At 44.2% G+C, this 21,486-nt stretch overlaps 1 protein-coding gene and 1 long non-coding RNA gene across 2 annotated transcripts; both read left to right on the forward strand.

Moving 5' to 3' along the window:
- The first annotated feature begins 43 nt into the window (after positions 1-43).
- Positions 44-7,238, forward strand: sh3bp5lb (SH3-binding domain protein 5-like, b). Its single transcript, XM_084696443.1, has 6 exons — positions 44-755; positions 1,003-1,065; positions 1,454-1,582; positions 2,864-3,025; positions 4,411-4,584; positions 4,728-7,238. The coding sequence occupies exons 1-6, from the start codon at positions 486-488 to the stop codon at positions 5,397-5,399; spliced, it is 1,470 nt and encodes a 489-aa protein (XP_084552569.1). The 5' UTR covers positions 44-485; the 3' UTR covers positions 5,400-7,238.
- Positions 7,239-9,505: 2,267 nt separating this feature from the next.
- LOC146295537 (uncharacterized) lies at positions 9,506-16,142 on the forward strand. Its single transcript, XR_014753305.1, has 3 exons — positions 9,506-9,650; positions 9,832-9,895; positions 15,976-16,142. It is a non-coding gene; the product is annotated as an uncharacterized LOC146295537 (long non-coding RNA).
- The last annotated feature ends 5,344 nt before the right edge of the window (positions 16,143-21,486 follow it).

The following is a 21,486-nucleotide window of genomic DNA, read 5'->3' on the forward strand; positions in this document are numbered from 1 at the left end:
TATTTGTCTAAGCAATACAGTGTGGGTCAGTATGCATTTAACATTAGTCTATCCATCTTAAAGGAGGGAATTCAGAATCCCAGAGGCAAAACTTGAAAACATGTTCTCAAGGTGTGCAAAAACAGCAATAGCGATCACCATAAATATATGGCAAATTGCTGGTTACTATACGCTCAAATATAATATCACCTGCTGTAACGCTTGTCAACAAACACCAGTTCTGCTGCTGATGCTACTGTCCCATCGCACATCCGAGTGTCAGTCATTAGCACCCTGCAAGCTAGTAGAACTAGCATGGCTTGACTGCAGCGAATTTGCTGTTTCAGCTTGCTGAACTATGAGGAAGCTAGTTGAATATTCGGTAACGTGGATAATTGACATGTGTCGGACATAACACACGTGTAAAGCTTGTGACACATTGGAGAAATTGAGGTTACTCAAATCAGCGGGACTAGCTGACAAACCATATACACTTCGGGCCGCAAATGGAACCAGGGTGCTCGCGTGAGGGTTTAACTGATTATGGAGGTCCAGAACAAGTTGATTTGCGCGAGGAGACACCGGGCGAAGAGGCAGAGAATGTTGACAGTAGCATCCTCAAAGGAAGAGGAGGGGACAGACATGGAGGCAACGAAAATACCGTGACCAAGATGAAAGCAGAATTTGAGAGTGATAGGGACACCGAGGAAAATATTAAGAAAGAGGAAAACGAAGATGATCGCAAATATGAAGAAGAATTGGACCCAAGAATCCAGGTAAGCAGCATGTTTGGCATGAATGCAACGTGATCTACCTCCTCAATAAAAAATACTTCCTTGTAAACACACGTTATTAAGATCCACATCAAACAATCAAGACATCTATAAGGTTTGTGCAGATATAACCCAAATGAGGATTGCAAAATATCATAATGTAGCTATTTGTGTTAATGTTCTCCTTGCTTTTATTTTCGTCTTCCTATTGATCTAGCTCTCCTTCTTCCTACACTTTTACTGTTTTTAGGAGGAACTCGAGCATCTTAACCAGGCCAGCGATGAGATCAACAAGCTGGAGTTGCAACTGGATGTGAGCTTTTTCACTATGGACTCCTACAAGGCATCATCCAACACTGTCGTATTGATTTAAAAGCCTGTGCATTTATATAGCTTTAAATTATAGTGTGTAGGTATAGAAGCCATTTTCAGTCTAATATCCATTGTTACAACTGAAATGCGTCTGCTAAATAAATAAATGTAAAATGAATAAATGTATATGTTTTGTTATTTGTGGAGGATATCTTACCTTTCAAAGTTAAAGGTAAATGGTACAGTTTTCTATAAAGCTCCTGTTGATGTTCCTGGTCTCTTTGGTTGTTAGGTTCACATTTCTGATACAATTGTAGTCTATAGTGTACTTTTCAGAGGTTTGACTTTGAGGTTAAGTTGTTGACAAGTTGAGGCCTTTTCCTCTGCAGGAGGCCAGGTCCAGCTATCGAAGGATTCTCACTGATTCAGCCAGGAAGCTGAATGCCCAAGGCTCCCAACTAGGCACCTGCATTGAAAAAGCCAGACCATACTATGAGGCCCGAAGACTGGCCAAAGAGGTAGGTGTGTGTGTTTGTGTGTGTTTGGTCTTGTGCAACCCTTATGGGGACCACATTTTTTTTTCTTCTAGTGCTGTTTCTATGGGTTTTCGGGTTAGAATTAGTGTTGGGGTTAGAAATTCAGTGTTAAGGGTTGGTGTTTAGGGATTACACTATTTTGAATGGGAGTGAATTGTCTGTCCTCACTAGGATAGTGAAAGAGAAAACAAACCTGTGTGTGTCTTTTGAGCGTGGATATTCATCAGGATTGGGAATGCAACCTTGTAACCGTGTGTTTCCATAGTGAGTAAGATTCTGATCTCACAACCTAAAATCTCAGAAACTGGTCATTACTAACACACTAATTTGGTTCTAATTGGTTACATTAAACAGTTAACCCTTAATTAAACAGGGCAGGAGTGTCAGTCATATTTAATCATCGCATTGAAGGGTAATTTCATACTGTAATTGAACCAATATAAACTTAGACAAAATCCTAAGGGCTTAATTGAAAACAATGAACCAAATAATGGATTGGAAATTTGACCTGGTTAACATGTCTTTCTCAATGTTATGAAAATGCAGATGAGATTAAAAAGGAGAAGCCAGTTTTTCATTTCATCCGTCATCATTTATCCATAGTTCTGATTTCTGTTCATATATGAAGAAGCAAAGTTCCTTATGCGGCTTGTTATTTCTACCCACAGAGCAATTTCTGCCCCGAGTCTGATGGTCTTTGAACAAGACAGTTATGGTGGCATGCTGTGTCAGAAACATTTTACAGGCGTTCAAACCAGAGCTTTCATCAAACTTTGAACGGAATGACCTTAAACTTGGGGCATCCGTCTGGCCCCCTTTTCTGCAGCCTCATTCAGGGCTGTTGGCAAAAATCCTCCCCTGTGATTCTGAGTCACCTTGTCTCTAACTGCCTTCTCCCAAGCACGCCCTGACAAACCCTCTCCTATGGTCTCAACAATTCACGGAACTACAAGACTGGAATACCATCTGCTATTTATATGTGTCACGTCTGTGTGAGAAGCTGCAGCCAGACGCCCAGTTGATACCTTGTGATCATCAGAGTTCCACTCATAACATTTCCTAAGGAGTTTCACCCCCTGGAGTGTCTCTCTCTCTCTCTCTCTCTCTCTCTCTCTCTCTCTCTCTCTCTCTCTCTCTCTCTCTCTCTCTCTCTATCTCTATCTCTCTCTCTCTTTCTCTCTTGTGAATAATGATTGCTTGAGTGTGCTGTGATTGGTTGTAGTGTGCTTTCTGGTTTGTGACTGGCTGTTGCCTGTGTTCCAGGCCCAGCAGGAGACCCAGAAGGCAGCGCTGCGCTATGAGAGAGCTGTCTCCATGCACACGGCAGCCAGGGAGATGGTGTACGTGGCGGAGCAGGGCCTGTTAGCAGACAGAAACACTCTGGATCCCACCTGGCAGGAGATGCTAAACCATGCTACCTCCAAGGTACAGAACCAGCACAAGCCACTCTTAGGGAGCCTCCTTCTTGTAGAGTAAAGTGAACATTCAGTGGCAAGGACAAAAGACCATGGACCATGGAAATTCAATGCACTACATAAGGGATGCTGGAGTAGCTATTGGGGAGGGTTGCAGCACCCAATAATGTAATAATTTCCTGAAAATGTAATAATCTTGTAAATGAAGTAAAAATATCCACTTAAGTTGATCGAAAATGTAATAAAACCCACCAGTTTACATTTCCAAACAGGAAATCAGTAATTTCCAAACATGAAGATAAGAAATCAACATGACACTAACAGTATTATAACATTTGTATACTTGCACGCTTTAAGTTTACAGTATAACATTATCCTTCAAAAATATGATATAATGAGTTTTGAAAAAGACCCATCTGAAAATTTAACAGATTCGCTATAATGTAATAAGGTATTACATTATCTGTCAAAAGTATTATTACAAAATCAGTCAGGACATTTTATTAAATTATTTGATTACATTTTCAATGAAGACAAGTGCAAATGTTATGACATTTTCAGATGTTACTACATGTTCATGAAACTGTTTACATTATTTGGTGCTGCAAGGGTATAACTCAATGGGAGAACACTTGACTGCAAATCAAGAGGTTGCACGTTCAATACTCCCCCTGTACTGTACCACGCTTTGCATCAAAAGCATCTGCTGAATTTATATTAGAATTACATAGGCGTTGTTGTGATGGACAAGTCCCCTTGTAAAAATCCTCCCATCTAGGCGTCCAGAAGATTGTCTTTAACTCAGTCCAATGCAAATGTGATAACATTGAACCTGATCATCAGTCAGGATGGGGGTCTGTGTCTGTTTTCCCCTGCAGCTGTTTAGTATGTAGTCAAAGAATGCCGGAACATTGGGGACTGGTGTTCTCTGGTTCTAATCAATACTGATGAATGCAACAGCTCTTAAAGATCAAGGTTGAATGTCCTCATTCATATGCTCCAGCTCTCCAGCGGTATGTAGCTCAGCTATGAGCTGCATCAGAGTGATAGAGCATTTCCCTGTTCAGTGTTGTTATTACATTACAACGTCTGTGATATTATTCGCTCAGCTGTATATGTTATTGTCAGCATGTCTAGCTGCATATAGCATATCCATTCTCTTGAGCCGAGAGTTAAACCATAGTTACTCAGAGTGAGTTGAAGCAGTGGGAGGTTGAGGTCATCCTGCTCCCGCAGTCATTTGCTGTTTAGAAGTGTTGTGTTTATCGTGATTTGTTAGGATGACTGAAGGATAAAAGCACCCACAGACGAGAATGATGAATGCTCATGCCTTTGAGAATGATGGTGAATCAGAAGCTGACGGTGTGTGTGTGGTTGTGTGTGTGTGTGTGTCAGGTGAACGAGGCGGAGGAGGAGCGTCTGCGTAGCGAGCGGGAGCACCAGCGAGTCACCCAGCTGTGTCAGGAGGCTGAGGCCCGGGTCCAGACCCTGCAGAAAGCCCTCAAGAGGGTCATCCTCAAGTCCAAGCCTTACTTTGAACTCAAGGCCCAGTTCAACCACATATTAGAGGTGGACAATAAATTGATACACTCTTGAAGAGGCACGATGTACCTGAATGGGCCTTTTTTTTGCGAAGCTCCAGTAAATTTGAAACACTTTGCCGTGACTGTGTCTCTGAGTCTTAATTGATCGTCTGAATGTGTTTGTGACAGGAGCACAAGGCGAAGGTGGTCCAGCTGGAGGAACGAGTGGCCAAAGTGAAGACACGCTACTCGGTCGCCCTGCGCAACCTGGAGCAAATCAGCGAGCAGATCCACGCCCAGAGAGGGCGTATGCATGCGACTAGGGAGCGGCCCTTGGCCTGCGGTGGGCGGAGCTCCCCGGTGGGGGCGGAGGCTGAGGTGAAGGCAGCGGTTGGTGTCCAGGTAGGTGCCTGCGAGGGCGGAGACAGACGAGGAGGGCTGGAGAACGACTGGGCGGACAGAGAGAAGACCAGACAGTGGGTGGAGAAGCACAGGGAGTCGGGCTGGGGCCAGAGGGAGCAGGGCGAGTCAGAGCAGGCTGGGTCGGACTCCATGTCCGTCATCAGCCTGCAGACCATTGCCTCAGACCTGGAGAAGTGCGACTCTGTGGAGCACCTGGGAGACCTGAGCGACGTGAGCAGCATGGTGGGGGAGGAGTGGGACAGGGAGAAGGAGAGAGCCCAGAGGGCTGAGAAGCGAGACAGGAACAAGGAGCACGTTGCTGGGTTAGAGGAAAGAGGGGTTGTCAAAGAGGGGGTCACCAAGCCACTGCAGGACAGGGTGAATGTGGAGATCGGTGTGATAGGGAAAGAGAGACAAGAGAGCTTTGTCAAGCAGCATCACAGAAGTGTCAGTTTATGAGACTGAAGGAGTGAACTGAGGTGATTTGGAATAATAAAGGGTGTATGAGTGATGACAGGTCTGAGAGGAGGAAATGAGAGGCAGGGGTTGTCGTGAGAGCTTTTAGAGGGTTCAGTCGTAGAACTTTGCTACGGAGTGACAAGGCAACATAGAGATTCTGCAGTTGGGAATAGCAGGGGAAGCAGTGGTGACAGACGCACCGTGCACACATTAATGAATTGCAATGAGAGGGGGAGAGAGGGAGAAAGGAGGCATACTTTATTCACTTGGTTCCTTCGAGACGTTTGTCTTTCTCATTCTCTAATCCTGACTACTGTTCAGAACAGTGAAATGCAGCACACAACAAACACAACACAACAACAAAAAACGAATAAATAGTCATGGCTAATCACTGTTAGAAACAATTAAGGTGAAACTCTAAAAGTAATGCACACTGACCATTTCATGCTACTGTGTGAGATGTCAGGGAGTGCCACGTGTGTGTTGATACCATGTTTGTTTTGATGTCACTGACCTGGGACATTATTTTGAATTTGCATGGGAGTTGGATTGCCTGTCACCTGTGGGATGAACAAGAAACTACCCAGGCATTACTGTTCAATTGAGGAGAAATGTGAATTGCAAATGTAGAATGATTGACCTTTATCCTACTATAAGATGAGATGGTACACTTTCTTTGTTTTTGCTTGAAAATGCTCTTGGAATGTTCACACAAACTGGCCTCAGATACGACCCCTGCTTGGCTTGCTCTTTTAATGATCACTTATGACAGAATTAAATGGTGTTATATGACAGGCTTTCAAATCCTAACTGCAGTCTAATATGATGTGTGAACATATACAATTTGTACTTGGCACCTAATATTTAAGAAGCCATACAGACAGCAAATACTATCCTAAATGTTATAATTTGAAATGTAAAAGTGCCTTTTAAGTGGCTACCTAAATGTCATCGTAAAATGCACTTTGCCAAAACTAGGAGCTTTTATCAGTAGTGATTTACACTCACTTTATTAAGAACCCATGGGTTATTATGGGTGTTAAATAGAGTTTAAAATCAATGCGTAGTATTTCGAAACTCCCAAGATGTGAAGTGATTTTTAATTGTTTTAGATTGAAATACTTTACCATTTACTGACATTGAACTGTCTTCAGCACTTGACTTACCTCTACTTATATTTGACATCACTTATGTAATAGTACTTTTCATTTAATTCTAAATTATTCAATTTATTACTGTCAAATGGTACATTTTCTTGTTCTGTATCTTGCATCTGTAACACTTACATCACATGACACCATATGGTATTATGTCTTTACATAAAAGGTTTATTGGAATGTATGGAGGGTTACACTGTCTGACTGAAGGAGGGTAAAAGAATGCTGTTAATTGTACATTTATTTAATTATGTTTGAATAATGCTAACTTGTGCCATTCATTTGTATATTTTGAAAACTAGTTGGAAGTGGATTTCAGATGTTGATGGTAATTGCTGTATTATAATTTTTGGGGGGATTTATTTTGCTATATATATATATATATATATATATATATATATGTTCTCATTTTGTTCTACTAATTTATTCACCTGTTCCTTGACTTCTATCTTTACCTCTCCGTGTAAACCTACTTCCAGTGGTCCGTGGGCTGGTAATCTGCTGATTCTAACTTGCCTTTCCAAAAATACTGTCTTTATTGTTTATTACTTCTACACTGGAATCTGAACAATGCAGCTAATGTATGATTCTGCTTATCATATGACAAGTACTCTAATCATCATGAATATTGTCATTTATGGAATGTGATGCTGTAAGAACCATTAAACCTTTATTTAACATGTCTCCTACTTAAGTTTTTTGTGTATATATATATATATATTTTTTTTTTCAGTCAGTCTTGTAACTGCTAGCTTTTGAAGATGACCTTTTTACAGGTTTTTGCACCAGTCCCTGGATGATTGTAGGTTTTGTGGCATGATTGTATGTGCAGGTGGACTGTAATTTTATGCTGAGGAGAACTGAAATAACACACATGACGCATCCATGGTGGGTCTTCCGCAATCTGATGGTGATGAATATCCATGAGAGACGGGTCACATGCAGAACGTAGCAGAGAACAATACAGTCATTTCCATTTTGTGGAAAGCACTTTTCGGAAGGGGGTGGAGGCCCAACTGATACCACATGGGTGCATAGCAGAGTGAGGGTTAATGAACAGAGCCTGAGAAAATGGAAGATTATCCACTGTCTCAGAGCTTCAATTATTCAACGCAGAGATAAATATAGCAAAGAATTCCTCTTCCTGCAGTCTACGGGGGGAGATGGATGGAGGAGATGGGGTGAAGGAGTGTGAAAAGGGATGGGAATGGGTGATAATTGATTGTGATTGTGCAAGGGGAAAAAAGGTACACAGGGGCAAGTCAAGGCGAGAAACTTGGCAGCAGGCTGTAATTTAGAGCCCAGAGAGTGAAGGTGGCATGTGATGTGGGCGGGAGCAATCACAGAGGGGAGATGGCTAGGAAAGAGGAGCAAAAGGGAAGGTGATGACAGGTCTGTTAGGGATGAGAGCAAATCAGGCGTCTTTTGTCAGTCTCCTTTCTTTACTTATCCATTTTTTTGCTTCATCAGTGTGGACAAGGAATATTAATTTATGCAATAACCTCAGCTATTAGTAGGCGCAGCTTGAAATTACAACATGCTCTTTAACTGAGGTTGTAAGAATGTAGTCATAGAAGAAACATACTTCTGGTTGCGGCTGCTGCTGTTAACAAGCTTTTCTGGTTGGTAAGTGTCTTTGTTTAACCTTGAAAGAGATACTTGGCGCGTGTGTGGGAAGAGGAGTGAGAGAGAGAGAGAGACAGAGAGAGAGAGAGAGAGAGAGAGAGAGAGAGGGGAAGAAAGGATAGTCACACATAGCTGTTTCTGTGGAGATAGTATTACTGGCAGGACAAGCAATGGCAGGGGCACTTCCCCCATGCACTTTAAAACTATATTTTAAAAAGTTGATATTTTAATGGTGACTTAGTATCCTGCAGACTAATAAGTCCACTGGTGAATCTACATATTTTAAGGACAAGCAAAGGCACGTTGAAACTAGTAATGGAAGGAAGCACAGTGTGTCTCCATGGATGGTCTTTATTAGCCAATCCATTAATTATGAAGAGAATTGCAGTAGAACTTCAGCCTCCAGTACAACAAGGAAAGTAACATCAGGGACAAATGTGAGTCTAACGATGCGTTCACACTGCAGCGTGTTTCATTCCTTGAGAAGGGCCTGCTGCCACTCTGGAGCTGTCCTTTCAGCACCACACTGCAGCTAAGCCATAAACTCATTTGGTAGCATTAGTACGATACTTGTTGGTGGTGTAACGGTTAAAGAGCGCGGCTAAAGACTGTGAAGTCCGTGGTTCAAATCTCAGAGCGGGCTGCTCGCGCCACTCGATTGCTGCTCTGTATTCCCACCCTGTGTGAACGTCATTTGTTGGGTACTCACGCAGCATATATTACGCCTTGTCAATTGCAACTGAAGTTGTTACATTTCAAAAGCAATCGTGTTGTAAATTGACTGACATATATATAAAGTCTTTATAGGAATTTCCACAAATCGAAACTATACTGCAATCTTTGCTGGAAATATGCAATATTCCACGCTTGTGATCTAAATACATTATATATTACTCAAAACTGATTCGTGATGAACACGTAAATAAAGTGTTTGGTCACTTTACCTGCTTGAATTATTCCGCTACCGAACACAATTTCTGTCAAATAGTTTTGAATCCAAACGGAAGAAGTAATGGATGATGAAGCCAATGTGGGTCTGCCGATCCCTGCGCTCTCTTATTACATTACAGACAAACAGTAGCAGACCCAGTCCCGTAGCGGAATAAGTTTATATATATTCAGAAAATGACTACATACATCACGCTGACACTACAAGAGGAGAGAGAATATATGAGACAGAGGGAATTGATTGGCCAGTCGCTGCTTGCCATCAAATTGGCATTGGGGGGAGGTCTACACTATTTATCTAGAATGTAAGTGCACCATCTGTCTTTCCGTCAACCAATGAGCGCTCTAATTTACCCACTCAGCCGGGCCGATCTTCTTGTAGTGGGTCGTATGGGCACTGTAGCCTACTGCAGATGAGAGAAGAAGAGTTAACGTTGCGTCTCGCACGGTGACGTCGTGAGTGAATGAGGGACAGTGTATAGGGAGCGAAAAGGAGGAAGAGGAAAGAGAGGTGCACTAGGTACCGTTTTGTGTGTGAAGCCTATCCTGTTTTTCGAAACACCATACACCAATATAATGCAACCACGTTTAATTTGGTCCACTAGATAGATATATTTTAATATTGACTTCAATGCTTTGGGGGACTATTATTTGCACCAAGCATACTTTTGGAAACACTGTTGTCGACATTTGCTGTTTAGGCTATTTTCTACCTACGAGTCGTATTCGACGGAAACATGGAATTAGAACGGGCGTCGAGTGTTTGTAAGTATGATTCTTGAGAAACAATATAGTCGCATATGAAATCAAAAAATCAAATGTGCTTATACGTAGGTCTGAACTTAATTTTCTGTCATTCTAGTAAATGTGTCAATTCTAAATCCTGCACTTGAGGCAACTGTATGCTACTTCACACACTGCTTTGATGGCAGAACGCCGCTAATGGTTCATGTGTAGTTTAAACATGTGTAAGGTTTTTTTTATTGTTGATTTTTGCGATTGAGTTTTCTTACGGTTCTAAACGCAGAATTTGTAAAGCCATTTATAGTGATATGGTTATCTCGTGTTTCCGAAATCAGGCTGATTTGTGCATTATGAGGTACTATTCGGTTGTCGCTGCTCACGCGCGTGCACACCAAACCACAGATCCTCCCCACACGCATATACACTCTTACACGCACACTCACGCTGGATGTACCAAGCCTCTTTTTGAGATCATCTTTGCCAGCTGTCACTCTGAACCAGAAGCTGAACAGTTCATGAAGTTTGGACATTTTTGTCCTCATGGTGCAGTGTGCTCTATCTTCCCACGGTGTACTATGATCATTCTATTTGTTTCCTACGATGAGGGTTTTTCTGTGGTGGTGTTGTAATTCAGTCGCAGTACTGGGAAATCTGACATTGTTCCTGGCACCAATAGTTCCATATCCACATATGCTCAGATTTCTTTGATTGTAGGATAGTACACATATGGATATCCGCAAAGTTGCCCCCCTACACATCTCCATCACATTTAAGACAAAACCATGTCAGTGGGGAAGGATTTCATGTTGTTCTGTTTTAGTGACACTGCCTATGTTAACTTGGAGTCATGGGCCTCCTGAAATTGTAGATATTCTTACTTTCTGACAGTGTATTCCTTGCTTTGGCTTCGCTTCCATGAGATGTACATCCATCCAGCAGTCTCAGCACCATGTTGCTGTCCATTGTGCTTGACTTGGCATAAATGGGTAAAAGAGCATCCACTGTAATGAGGCATGTTCGTAATGACAGTTTTTAACTATGATGATGAACACAGGAAAAAAAGTAGCACAGTGTTGTCACACAGTACCATTGTTTGCCTTGCTGTTATTATGTGTGTGTGTGTGCGTGTCTGTGTATGCATGGCAATGTTTGCACAAAGTTGTGCATTCTTTAGCTTCTTACTCCGTAATGGTTTGTATCTTTTCTGTCGATAAAAAAAAAAAAAAAAATCCCCATGTGTTATTGTGTTTATAGGCCCACATACTGTACTACAGTATCTTTATGTGAAGCAACTATTTGCTTTGCCTTTCAGTATTGATAGGGTTGCATATGTTTAATGGCTCAGGCTGACACCATTTCATTGTCAGCATTGGAAATGTAGCCTCTAGACACTCTTAACATGAAACCTGTCTCCATAAAGACCTGTCTGAGAGGAGAGGATTGCGGTCTGTTTGTTTTTTCAGCCTGGTAGGTGTGGGATGCCTGTGGGTGTAAATAGGGTTAATTGGCGTTTCAGTGGTGATGTAAGGTGTTTATTCATCAGTGGTAGAGACCCCCAGGGGAGACTGTGGTGAGATAACGAACTGTCTTAATTAGAGGCCTAATGAAGAATGGGATGTTCGTTTCGTCTTTGTGTTTGTCGACAGAGAATTGCATATCTGGATCCTTGCAAAAGATCCCAGTGAGAGATTAATTCGCAGGCTATGAACAGTCATCGATTTAGAAGTGTAGGTTTCTTCTGGAAAGGAGTTGATACAGCATGCAGAGTGCATGACAGTCAGGTCAAATATGCATGTGGTTAGCCCATTCCCATGCACAGTGATACTAATTACATATATTAGCAAGACTACACAACGTTGGCATGGAAGTATAAGTCATCTTGTCACTCTAAATGACTTGGTGGCAGTAGAAGGTGAGAGTACTAGCTGGTTGATGAGAGCTTCCACTACAGTGCAGTATGACCTGTCTCCGTTGGATGTGGATGATCCAGGTCATTAATGCTATGCTGTAAGGTGGAAGCAGATCCTGATGGACACTTTAATAGAGTCCCACCCCCCCTCTTTGTGTTTAAGTCCTCCTAGGCACAGCTGGGGAGAAGGACTGATCTCTTACTTTCTATGCGGACAATGATTGACGAATGGAGATGCTTTCTTCTGCACCGTGGGCTCCTGGCAGGTACATGGACCTCCAGACAGACACGCCAAAACAGTGGGCTACACGCTGACCTGACTGTACAATAGACAGAGACATGATGAGACCCCGGGCCCAACTAGGCTACCTCTACACCTGACTGACATAGACTTGCATTAGGAGGTGGACTAGCCACAGAGACAGACGTGAGGAGGGGGACTCTCCCATTTGCCTCTCGCTCTGTCTCTTATTCTCTCTTTTTTCTGTCTATCTGTTCCTCTCACTCTCTCTCTCTCTCTCTCTCTCTCTCTTTCGTTCTCTTAGCTCTCAGTTCCTGTAGTCTCATCTCAGATGGTGGAAGCTAAATGAAGTAATAAAAATAGCAGGGAATGTATTCATTTTCAGTATTTTGTAAGTGTTCATAAAAAAAGCTACCTATGCGTACAGAGGAGGGCTGTGCAAAACATACAATCGAAATCCCTCACCCTGATTTGAATGGAGCAGCTTTTGGTGTGCAAATAAATTGGAAAATCCTCTTGCAGAAAGGACCTTTTTACTTAAAGATTAAAGGACTAAGGAGATAAGCAGAAGAAAATATGAAATATAATACCAGTGACAAGGAACAGGTCTTGTGGGTGAATTGATTGGATTCCATTGACAGGTTTATGCGTGATGGGCCTATTTCTGGTGCTGTGAGACAGAACAGGGAGAATCATGGCTTTATAACGCAACCATCTCTCTTAAAAAGGTAGCTCATTTTTCTCATTTTCTTCGTAACTCGGGCCCTAGGCTGTTTGCTGTGTTTCAAGAGATAAACTTTCAACCTATCGTTATCAGTCTAGGCGTTAAGCATCAGCGCTCTCTAAAGGGCCCGGGCTGTGTTTAATGTGATTGGTCAGTCTGTGTTCACTGAGGCTTTACATGGTCAGCCTTAGCTGTTAAGATTTGTTGTCTTGGTAAAGGAGAGGCCTATATTCTCCTTGGGAGGGGGTGAAGGGGGGTGTCTTGAAGGGATGAGGGTGAGGGGAAGGGAGGTGCAGGCTCTCGAAGTGGCGTACCATTCTCCCTGAGTTATGGTTTTAGTACAGGGGGGAAGAGAGCTCCTGATTTGTGAAATGCCGTAGCTTTTATTTAGTACTCCTACCTTAACAAGAAATAAGTGGTGGGGAACTGGACAAAGTCACAAAATACCTATAATGAAACTGTAGTTTCGAATGGACAAGCATGTGGACAGGCTGTATATTTGTTTGTATATACAGTATATATACTGTATACAATATATCACAGCATAGTACAGTATATATTCAGTGAATCAGAGAGAACAGGCCCCACCAAAGGTTGAATGAGGGACTCATTTCTGAATAATGGCTCTTATTGCAGGCTAAGCTATATGACTGGGTTGATCTCCAATTTCCCAACTGCTAGCCCTCCTCATTTCAAGCAACCATCAATTGACTTTGTCAGCTCACGTGCATGTGTGCATGCTTGTGTATGTGTGCAGGAATGTCTGCATGTGTGTGTGTGTGTGTGTGTGTGTGTGTTTCCTTCTCTCATGAGGCTCTAATCAGATGGAGTGCATGTTAAACACAGATCACACAGTCAGTCAGAGAGGCTGAGGCCGTCTCACATAGCAGAACCCAGGGTGGTGCTTTAAATGGCCCTTCATCATGAGGGACCAGCTATTGACATGCAGCCAGGATTGGAGCACTCTTTCACAGTAACACGCGCTCATTAGCAGTGGCAGTGGGCCTAATTTGGCTTGCGCTGCATTAGTTCATGTTTGCAGAGTTTTTTTTCTACTGTCTAGATTTGTTTGTTATTTATTTTCCTAACTAGGTTTGGAAAGCAGGGATCAGAACGCTGTCCTGGGAGTTCTCCAGGGTTCTCTGTTTGGTCTGGGTCCCACGCCCCTCTCCCCCACAGCGCAGTGTGTCTGATGGCGCCACTATGGTGTTTGGAGCAAAATTTAAATGGGGTGTTTTTTCCCTATTAATGTGTTTTTCTTCTTTTCACCTCTCCACAGCTCTGCAGGGAATTCAAGCAGAGGTTGTGCAGACATGATATGATTCAGGCAGGTTGGTGAAAGGTGTGCTTCCCCGGACGTTGAACACTTTGGAATCTCCTCTCGGCCCCCCCCCCCCCCCCCCCTTCTGACTTTTGTAAAGCTCACAAACAGTCAGAACGATTTCCACATCCAACAGAGAGCCCTTTAGATTCCAACTCCTGTCTTCCAGAGAGATAGATAGTGTAAACACTGTCTAAGCCTTTCAAGTGTTGCTCAAGAGGAGTCTGTGGCTCAGCTACTGGATGAAGTCTGTCCGCTCTGCAGAAAGTGCTGCTTCTGCCCGGTGTGGATCAAGGCTGTGGCCAATGACCCTCGCGGCCGGGGTTTCTGACCGGGCTTATCTAAAGCCCTTGTTATTATGAGCACCGACCGAGGCAGCCTTCTGTAGGGTGACACGGACCAGTCCAGTCCCAGTGCTCGCTGGGTCAGCCAGAAGGGCCCCAGAAACCTCCTCAGCCAGGTCCTCGAGGCTCTTCTGGCCCTGTGAAGGAACCTTTAAGCTCCTTAATCTGCTACGTATCTCTTAAAGTCCTTGGGTGTTGTGACAGCACCCATCCACCCTCGTGTTTGGCTGACTTCTTTCCCTCTTTCTCCAGTCTTTTCACCCTCCTTAAAAAAGGTGAAAATGACAAGCATACAGCATGCTGCTTTAGAAATACCATACCGCATTATGAAACACTATCCTTGGGTTTCAGCTCCCTGAACAGTGTCGACAGGTGATTATGTCCCACTTCACCCCCCTCTCTCTCTCTCTCTCTCTCTCTCTCTCTCTCTCTCTCTCTCTCTCTCTCTCTCTCTCTCTCTCTCTCTCTCGCTGTCTCTCGCTGTCTCTCGCTGTCTCTCTCTCTCTCTCTCTCTCTTTCTCTCTCTCTCGCTGTCTCTGCTTCATTGACTACTGCTTTTATCTCAGTCTGTTACTCATTCATTTCCTTATCTCTTGCCTCCCTTTTTCTTTTGCTGCTTCTCCCTGCCTTTTCGGTTTCACGTGGTCCCCCCACCCACCCCTTCTCTTTGTCTTCCTCTGTTTTATTTGCTCCCGTGGTCTTCTCTGTCTCTCTATTCTTTTTTTCCCTTGCCGTCTCTGTCTCCCTCCTTCTCTGATCTCAACTAGAGTTTATCACAGCAGGTCCCAGTGTGTGTCTGTCTGACTCAGTGTGAGATCCCCTTTCTCTTCTCCTTCCTCTTACACTCCCTGCTTTCTAAAAAACCACTGTAATGAACTATCCTTCTTTCCCATGCCTCCCTCTGTTTTCCCCCACCACCCTGCACCTCTCAACCCCTCCTTTATATGACCAGTACTCATTTGTTTTCTGGGTTTCTCCTTGCATTACTCACTGTCTTGAATTCTCATCGCTCTCTTTCTTTCTCTCTGTTTGTGTCTCTCTGTCTCTTTCTCTCTGTCATCAGTCTCTTTTTCATTTGAATATCACTGTACCGAGAGATGTCTTTCATCTTTTGAATATCAAATTGGAAGGGAAAATTACATTAGCTCTCCTGTCCTATTACAATGAGCAGTATCTCAGAGTTCAGCAGATCAGCCGCATTAGTCTTTAAAATGTCATGGACCCATGGGATTTGGAATCCGTTCAAGGAAAGGAATTGAATAGTGAAAAAGCAGTGAATGGTCAAAATAAGCCATTTCGTTAAATATTTAATGCATGTGTACATGCATGTGAGTGTGTCCATTTGCAAATGTTGTAAGAGTTTGTGTATACAGAGTATGTGTGTGTGTGTGTGTGTGTGTGTAACCAGTGTGGACATAGGAATAGAATCCAATATATTGACTGTGTAATGTTGGGACACTTATTGGATCCACGTTCTCCAGTTTTCCTTCCATCCCCAGGCGTCTGGTCACGTAGAGAGTCCACTCTTTTTCTCCTAACTCAGACATCCCCTGTGATTTCAGTGGAATTAGAATGGACATGTTGGATTCTTCACACAATCTGGAGACGGTTCTGCTCAAAGGACTGGGAGAGTGTCAGGAGGAATGGACCTCACACAACAGGCTTCGGCATTGTTTCCCCCACAGAATTTAACAGACATAAATAAACAACGTCTTCTGATTCATTTTAGTTTGACCAATCAAGTCTTTCGATTCATGCTTTTCAATGCATTTTAGGATTGTTTATGATTGCGAGTATTGGGGATGTACAAAAATTTTGCATTATGGTGGTCTCTGTGTTACTGTAATGGCCTGGAGGAGCAATCATTGGGAGGCCGGAATGAAGTGGCATGTGTACATTTTTCAGAGCGCTGTTTAAGAATGAAAAAAGAAATCCACCCCACAGTGGACAGAGGAGCCGAAACCGACGTGCTTCTGACAGACAGCTGGGGAGCCGTGTGTGTGTGTGTGCGTGTGTGGAGGTTTTCTTCTTCGCTTCTCTTCTGTGTTCGTGTCTTTCACATTTGAAGACGATGGTAATCAAGCGGAGACGACAGCGGGGGTCCATCCAGCTCGGTCTTGTTACTGCTGGGAAAACAAAAATCTTACAGTTGTGGTAACAGGCGGAGACAAATTGTCATTATGGGTTACATTTGGAAAAATATGAGACCAGTCAGAGAGAAGGAGGGAGTGTACATGAATGGTTGCTGGGCAACAGATTTAGGGAGCTTTCAGCTTTAGTTACAGTCAGTGGGAGAGATTGCCTTCTGCTATATGTCCACGTCCAGAGTGTCACCTGTCACTGTGGGTGTGTGTGTGTGTGTATGGTGGGAGAGATAATGTTTACATTTTGTGTATGTGTGTGCATTCATCCTTGTGTTGGTGTGCAAGATTTTCCCCTAAAGTGAGCATCTCCACGTCTGAAGATAGGTTGTTGTTATGCACTATTTCCTGCTCCGAATGTGTGGCTCAACCCCACATGCAGCTTCGAAAAGGCTGAGGAAGAGACAGAAAGAGGGAGTTTTCAAACCGAGCAGAGGGGAAGAGGGAGGTTGTACTGCAGGTGTAGGAGTCCTGTGCTGTGTTCATGCCTGTGTGCACAGACGAGCGAGGATGTGTGTTTGTGAGCTTGTTCTCTGTTAACCCTGCACTGCAGCAAAGCAACCCCAACAAAGCGGCCTACCACAAACACACACACACACACACACACACACACCAGCGCACACACACATCACAGAACAGTGCTTTACACATACCGACAGCCACTTCCACTGTCCCCCCCTCAGGGTGGGAACACATCAAGGTGGCATAGCGCTCATGTCGTGGTCGTACAGTGACAGCGTCACTTCCACGCGTTGTGATGGAGCTCCTTCACACGCACGCAAGCAGCCCACTCAGCCGTGACCAGCACAGAATCCCACCTTTATTGTTTAAGAGGAGAACGCTGCAGAATTCATCCCCACGTCGTTTCACGGCTGATTGAGGAGCTCGTAAAGTCAATGAAAAAGCAATTTAATCAAAAAATCCCATCTATTCAGTATTTCCATTAGGTTCACAGAGGCTTGCGGGAGCATATATTGTAAAATGTATGGACGAGATCAAGCCTTGGTAGGCCTGGATATGTTCAGTGATAACAGCAGCGAATGTTGGGGTTCTTCATATGCAGGAGCTTGTCTCTGGTGTCGTTCACGGTTGGTGTTGGTATTTCTGTTTCTGTTTTCCACCCGGTGTGGTTTTTTGCGTGTGATGTTTTGTTGTTTTCATGCCCGTTAGCCGGAAAACAGGAATTCATTATGGTTCATTCTCCACTTGACTACCTTTGCCGAGATACCCCAGCACCATCCACTGGGTCAAAGTAAATAATCAATCCTTATAATTATATTTAAATTACACCCCCTCAAATGCAGTGAATGAAGTGGACCTAAAAATGGCCCTTTTCTCCCTGGCATTCTGTGCCAGCAGAGCAGTGGGTAGTGATATGCTGCTCGGAAAGCGCTAGTTTCAGACCGAGCCAGTGCCAGTCGCTTGCCCGGCCCATGTGACGGTGACTCACACAGGCCTGGATGGAGGGATGGATGGATGGATGGATGGAGGGATAGATGGAGGGATGGAACAGGAGCTGTTCAGATACCGAGCAGAGACATACAGTCACTAGGGTTACCGTGCACTGCCCTCCATGTGCCCGTTAGGGCTTGAATACTCTTTCACACTCTCTTCTGCCTGTTAATCGCTCTCTCTCTGTGCGCTCCTCCTTTTTTCTTTTTCTGTTCCCCTCGTTCTCTCTAAATCACCTCCCTCTAGCTTGTGTTTCTCTCCACCATCCTCACGCTCCTGTTTGTCACGCCTATATTTTTTTCCCAGGGCTTTGTACTGCCTACTGTCTTTAAACCCCCCTCTCCTCCCCAGTATTAATACAACTCTCACTACTTCTTTTTTTCCTGCAGGTGGAGGGATGGCACTGTCATTTCTTCTGCTAATTGTCTCCGTGTTCCCCTCACTCACTGCGGCTATGCACAATACAACTGCGGGTAATGAGTCTGCACGCATCTAAGTGTTTGTCTTTGTCAGAGTGTTCTTATTTCTTTCTGTTTTCCCCCCCCCCCTCTCTCTCTCTCTCTTTCTGTCTCCCTCTCTTTCTCTCTCTCTCTCTCTTCCTTTTAATCTCACTCACTCACTCTCTTCCCCTCTGTCTCTCTCCATCACTGTGGAGAGAGACCTATGTGGTCAAAGGGCCCTTCCTCATTTCGAGGGGTTTTGCATGTGATTGCTATTCTCTGTGTGTGCCTGGGGTCTTTTTCCCTCTGTCATATCAGTCATTGCCTTGGCATTAAATTACTGTCAGCCCCCGAGACTAACATGAGGCAAGCACCATTACCTACCTCATACAGCTAAGGTTAGGCATGCTAGAATAGCCTGCATTTAAAAACCAATCTGCAGCAAATGGGAGCTAAAGTGCTAATAGACGATTGCTCTAAACATGCACGTCTACATTCCTAAACTTCTCCAACCGCTACTTTTAGCTTGGTTGCTGATGCAGTGAGACAGGTGTCAGAGCGCTGTTACCTTGTCGCAAACCTGACATCAGACTGGCAGCCTGCCATTCAGTCCTCCTAGCTCGTTTCCCATGAAAATGTCGCTGCATGCGGGCTCCTGTTGATATTTGAGTCACGTCGGATGGTCTCTCCTGCCCTCTGGTGAGAGATGCTGTGAATGCTGTAATTAAGGGGTGACACCGTGGCTGAACCCAGGCCTAATCGCTGGGTCCAGACCCTCAATCCCCAGGGGAGATGACCGGGCCAGAGGGAGATAGAGAATACAACACTGCACAGCAGGTAGCAACTCAGATGCACATCACGGGGTGATGCAGGCGAAGTTGATTGAATTTCAGTTATCTCAGTAAAAAGAAAACGTACAACATTTTCGCATGTGAATGTTTTTTTTTTATAGGTATGACTAGCTTACAGACCAAAAAATAGTCTTTCCAAAACCTGCCAACCATATTAGGTGCACTAGGGTTTATGTCGTCAGATAATTGTGGTTGCTCCCAGTCCACGTCAAATCCCTATTGATGTATTCATCCCATTCTTTATCCCTCCCCCATCTCTTACTCTCTCCATCACCAGATATCATTTTAGGGGGGGGGGGGGGGGCTGTGCTGCATGGTGAGATAAGAACGCTCTGACAGGCCTCTTGTGGAGATAAAGATCTGAGTTAGAGCTCCATCTAGAGGCCGTACACACTCACTGACAGTGTTGGGGTAAACCTGGAGCAAGCTCCCAGAGATGGATGTTGTTGCCCTCCAGCATGGTCGTTTTGTATCCGTTAATCTGATGGTGTGTCTTCCTCTCTTTTAGGCTGTGTTATCATCCGTCCGCCTCGTGATGGAGGGATCCGGTACAGAGGTCTGACCCAAGAACAGGTAAGGGAGGACTTTTGTCCTAGTCGGCTAAACGGTGAACAGTTTAAATTAAGATAGATGATGGCATATTGGGCTGGGAGGGAACTGAACATTTCAAAGGCCTGTAGTAATTCAAATATTATAGTCTAGAGATAGTTAGTCTAGAGATAAGTCATTATTTGCGGGACTAAAACCCAGGGTGTTTTGTGTGTGTGTGTGTGTGTGTGTGTGTGTGTAGATCCGAAGTGTTCAGGTACTGCCTGTGGACTATGAGATTGAGTACATCTGCAGAGGGAACCGGGTGATTGTGGGGCCCAAGGTGAGGAAGTGTCTACCCGATGGCACCTGGACGGATCTAAGCCAGCATAGCAAATGCTGTAAGTCCTACTATACCCTTACACTCCAAATCACACACACCTTTTCTCTTTCTTACTCTTTCTCTCTTTCCCTCTCTTTCTCTCTCGCTTTCTCCTTCTCTCCCTGTCTCTCCTCTCAGGTCACCCCCTCTTCTTTATATCTTTCTTTCTCTCTTTGTTTCTGTCTTGCTCTTCCTTCCTTTCGCTCTCCCTCTCTTTCTCTCACTTTCTGTGTCTTTCTCTATATTTCTAAACTACATACCCATTGGTGCTCCTTTATTTTCCTGTAGCAGAGGGTCTAAACTAGGCCAAACAGCAATGCTGCCGTCTTTAAAGACTGAGGTAAGGCTCTCTAACTCGACACCAAATTCTCTCCAAGCCTTGCTAGGCATGCAGCCTTCATTTACACCGGAAGAGGATCCCTAGAATAATACGTAAACAAACACCGGCCTTTTACAGCACAGTCTTCCTTTATTGCACTTGGGATTTGTAGACTCACATGGCATCCTCCACTGAGCTGCGTTTGATTGCCATGAGTGTCACTCCGAGCACCTGGTCCTACCTTCCACAGAGACCTTCACTCCTTAGCTAGGCTCTTCAAAGGCTCCTCTACACTTCTAATGAATGACGCCATTTGAGGAATAGGTCTTGCTTTTTTCGGAGGGATTTTATTTTCTGGCCAGTTAAATCCCTTCCCACCTCTCTCTCTCTCTCTCTGTCTGTCCTGTCTGACTGAATTGCGTGCGTGCGTGTGTGTGTGTGTGTGTGTCCGTCCATGCGCGTTCCCGTGCGTGTCTCCCAGTGTTGCTGTGCCCGCGTGTTTGGACGTCCCTGGAGAATGGGCGTGTGTCGGAGCGACCCTCGGGTCCACCAGTAGAGGGCACCATGCTCCACTACAGCTGCCTGCCTGGCTTCATCCTTGTAGGCCGGAACTCCTCCCACTGTAACAAACTGGGGAAGTGGGACACCCCCAAGCCTGTCTGCCACTGTGAGTTGACTATACTACTCTACTAGGATATGGTTTGTAATAACTATCTGTTCTGTATGGAGACATCCCTAGTTATACCTTGGTCTGGGTGAATACTCGATTCTGATTGGCTGCAGGGGTGTCCATTATCGGGTGATAACGGACACCTACTGCGTCATTGAAACACAGATCCATTTGCACAGATAGACATTTCTATGATCATTCGCTTTGAATAAATCCTATGATACATATTATTATGTTAACATCATCCTAATGTCTATTATTTTATGCAGCATGTGATGTGTGTGTGCTGT

Source organism: Hypomesus nipponensis, chromosome 4, assembly GCF_054491055.1.
Source record: "Hypomesus nipponensis isolate SF chromosome 4, ASM5449105v1, whole genome shotgun sequence".
Lineage (NCBI taxonomy): Eukaryota > Metazoa > Chordata > Actinopteri > Osmeriformes > Osmeridae > Hypomesus > Hypomesus nipponensis.

What these genes read in the sequence shown, in the direction of transcription:
- sh3bp5lb (XM_084696443.1), top strand. Translation starts at nt 486, where the DNA reads ATGGAACCAGGGTGCTCGCGTGAGGGTTTAACTGATTATGGAGGTCCA. An exon ending in CCCGAAGACTGGCCAAAGAG is followed by an intron (nt 1,583 to 2,863) that starts GTAGGTGTGTGT and finishes CCTGTGTTCCAG; the next exon opens with GCCCAGCAGGAGACCCAGAA. An exon ending in AGTTCAACCACATATTAGAG is followed by an intron (nt 4,585 to 4,727) that starts GTGGACAATAAA and finishes TGTTTGTGACAG; the next exon opens with GAGCACAAGGCGAAGGTGGT.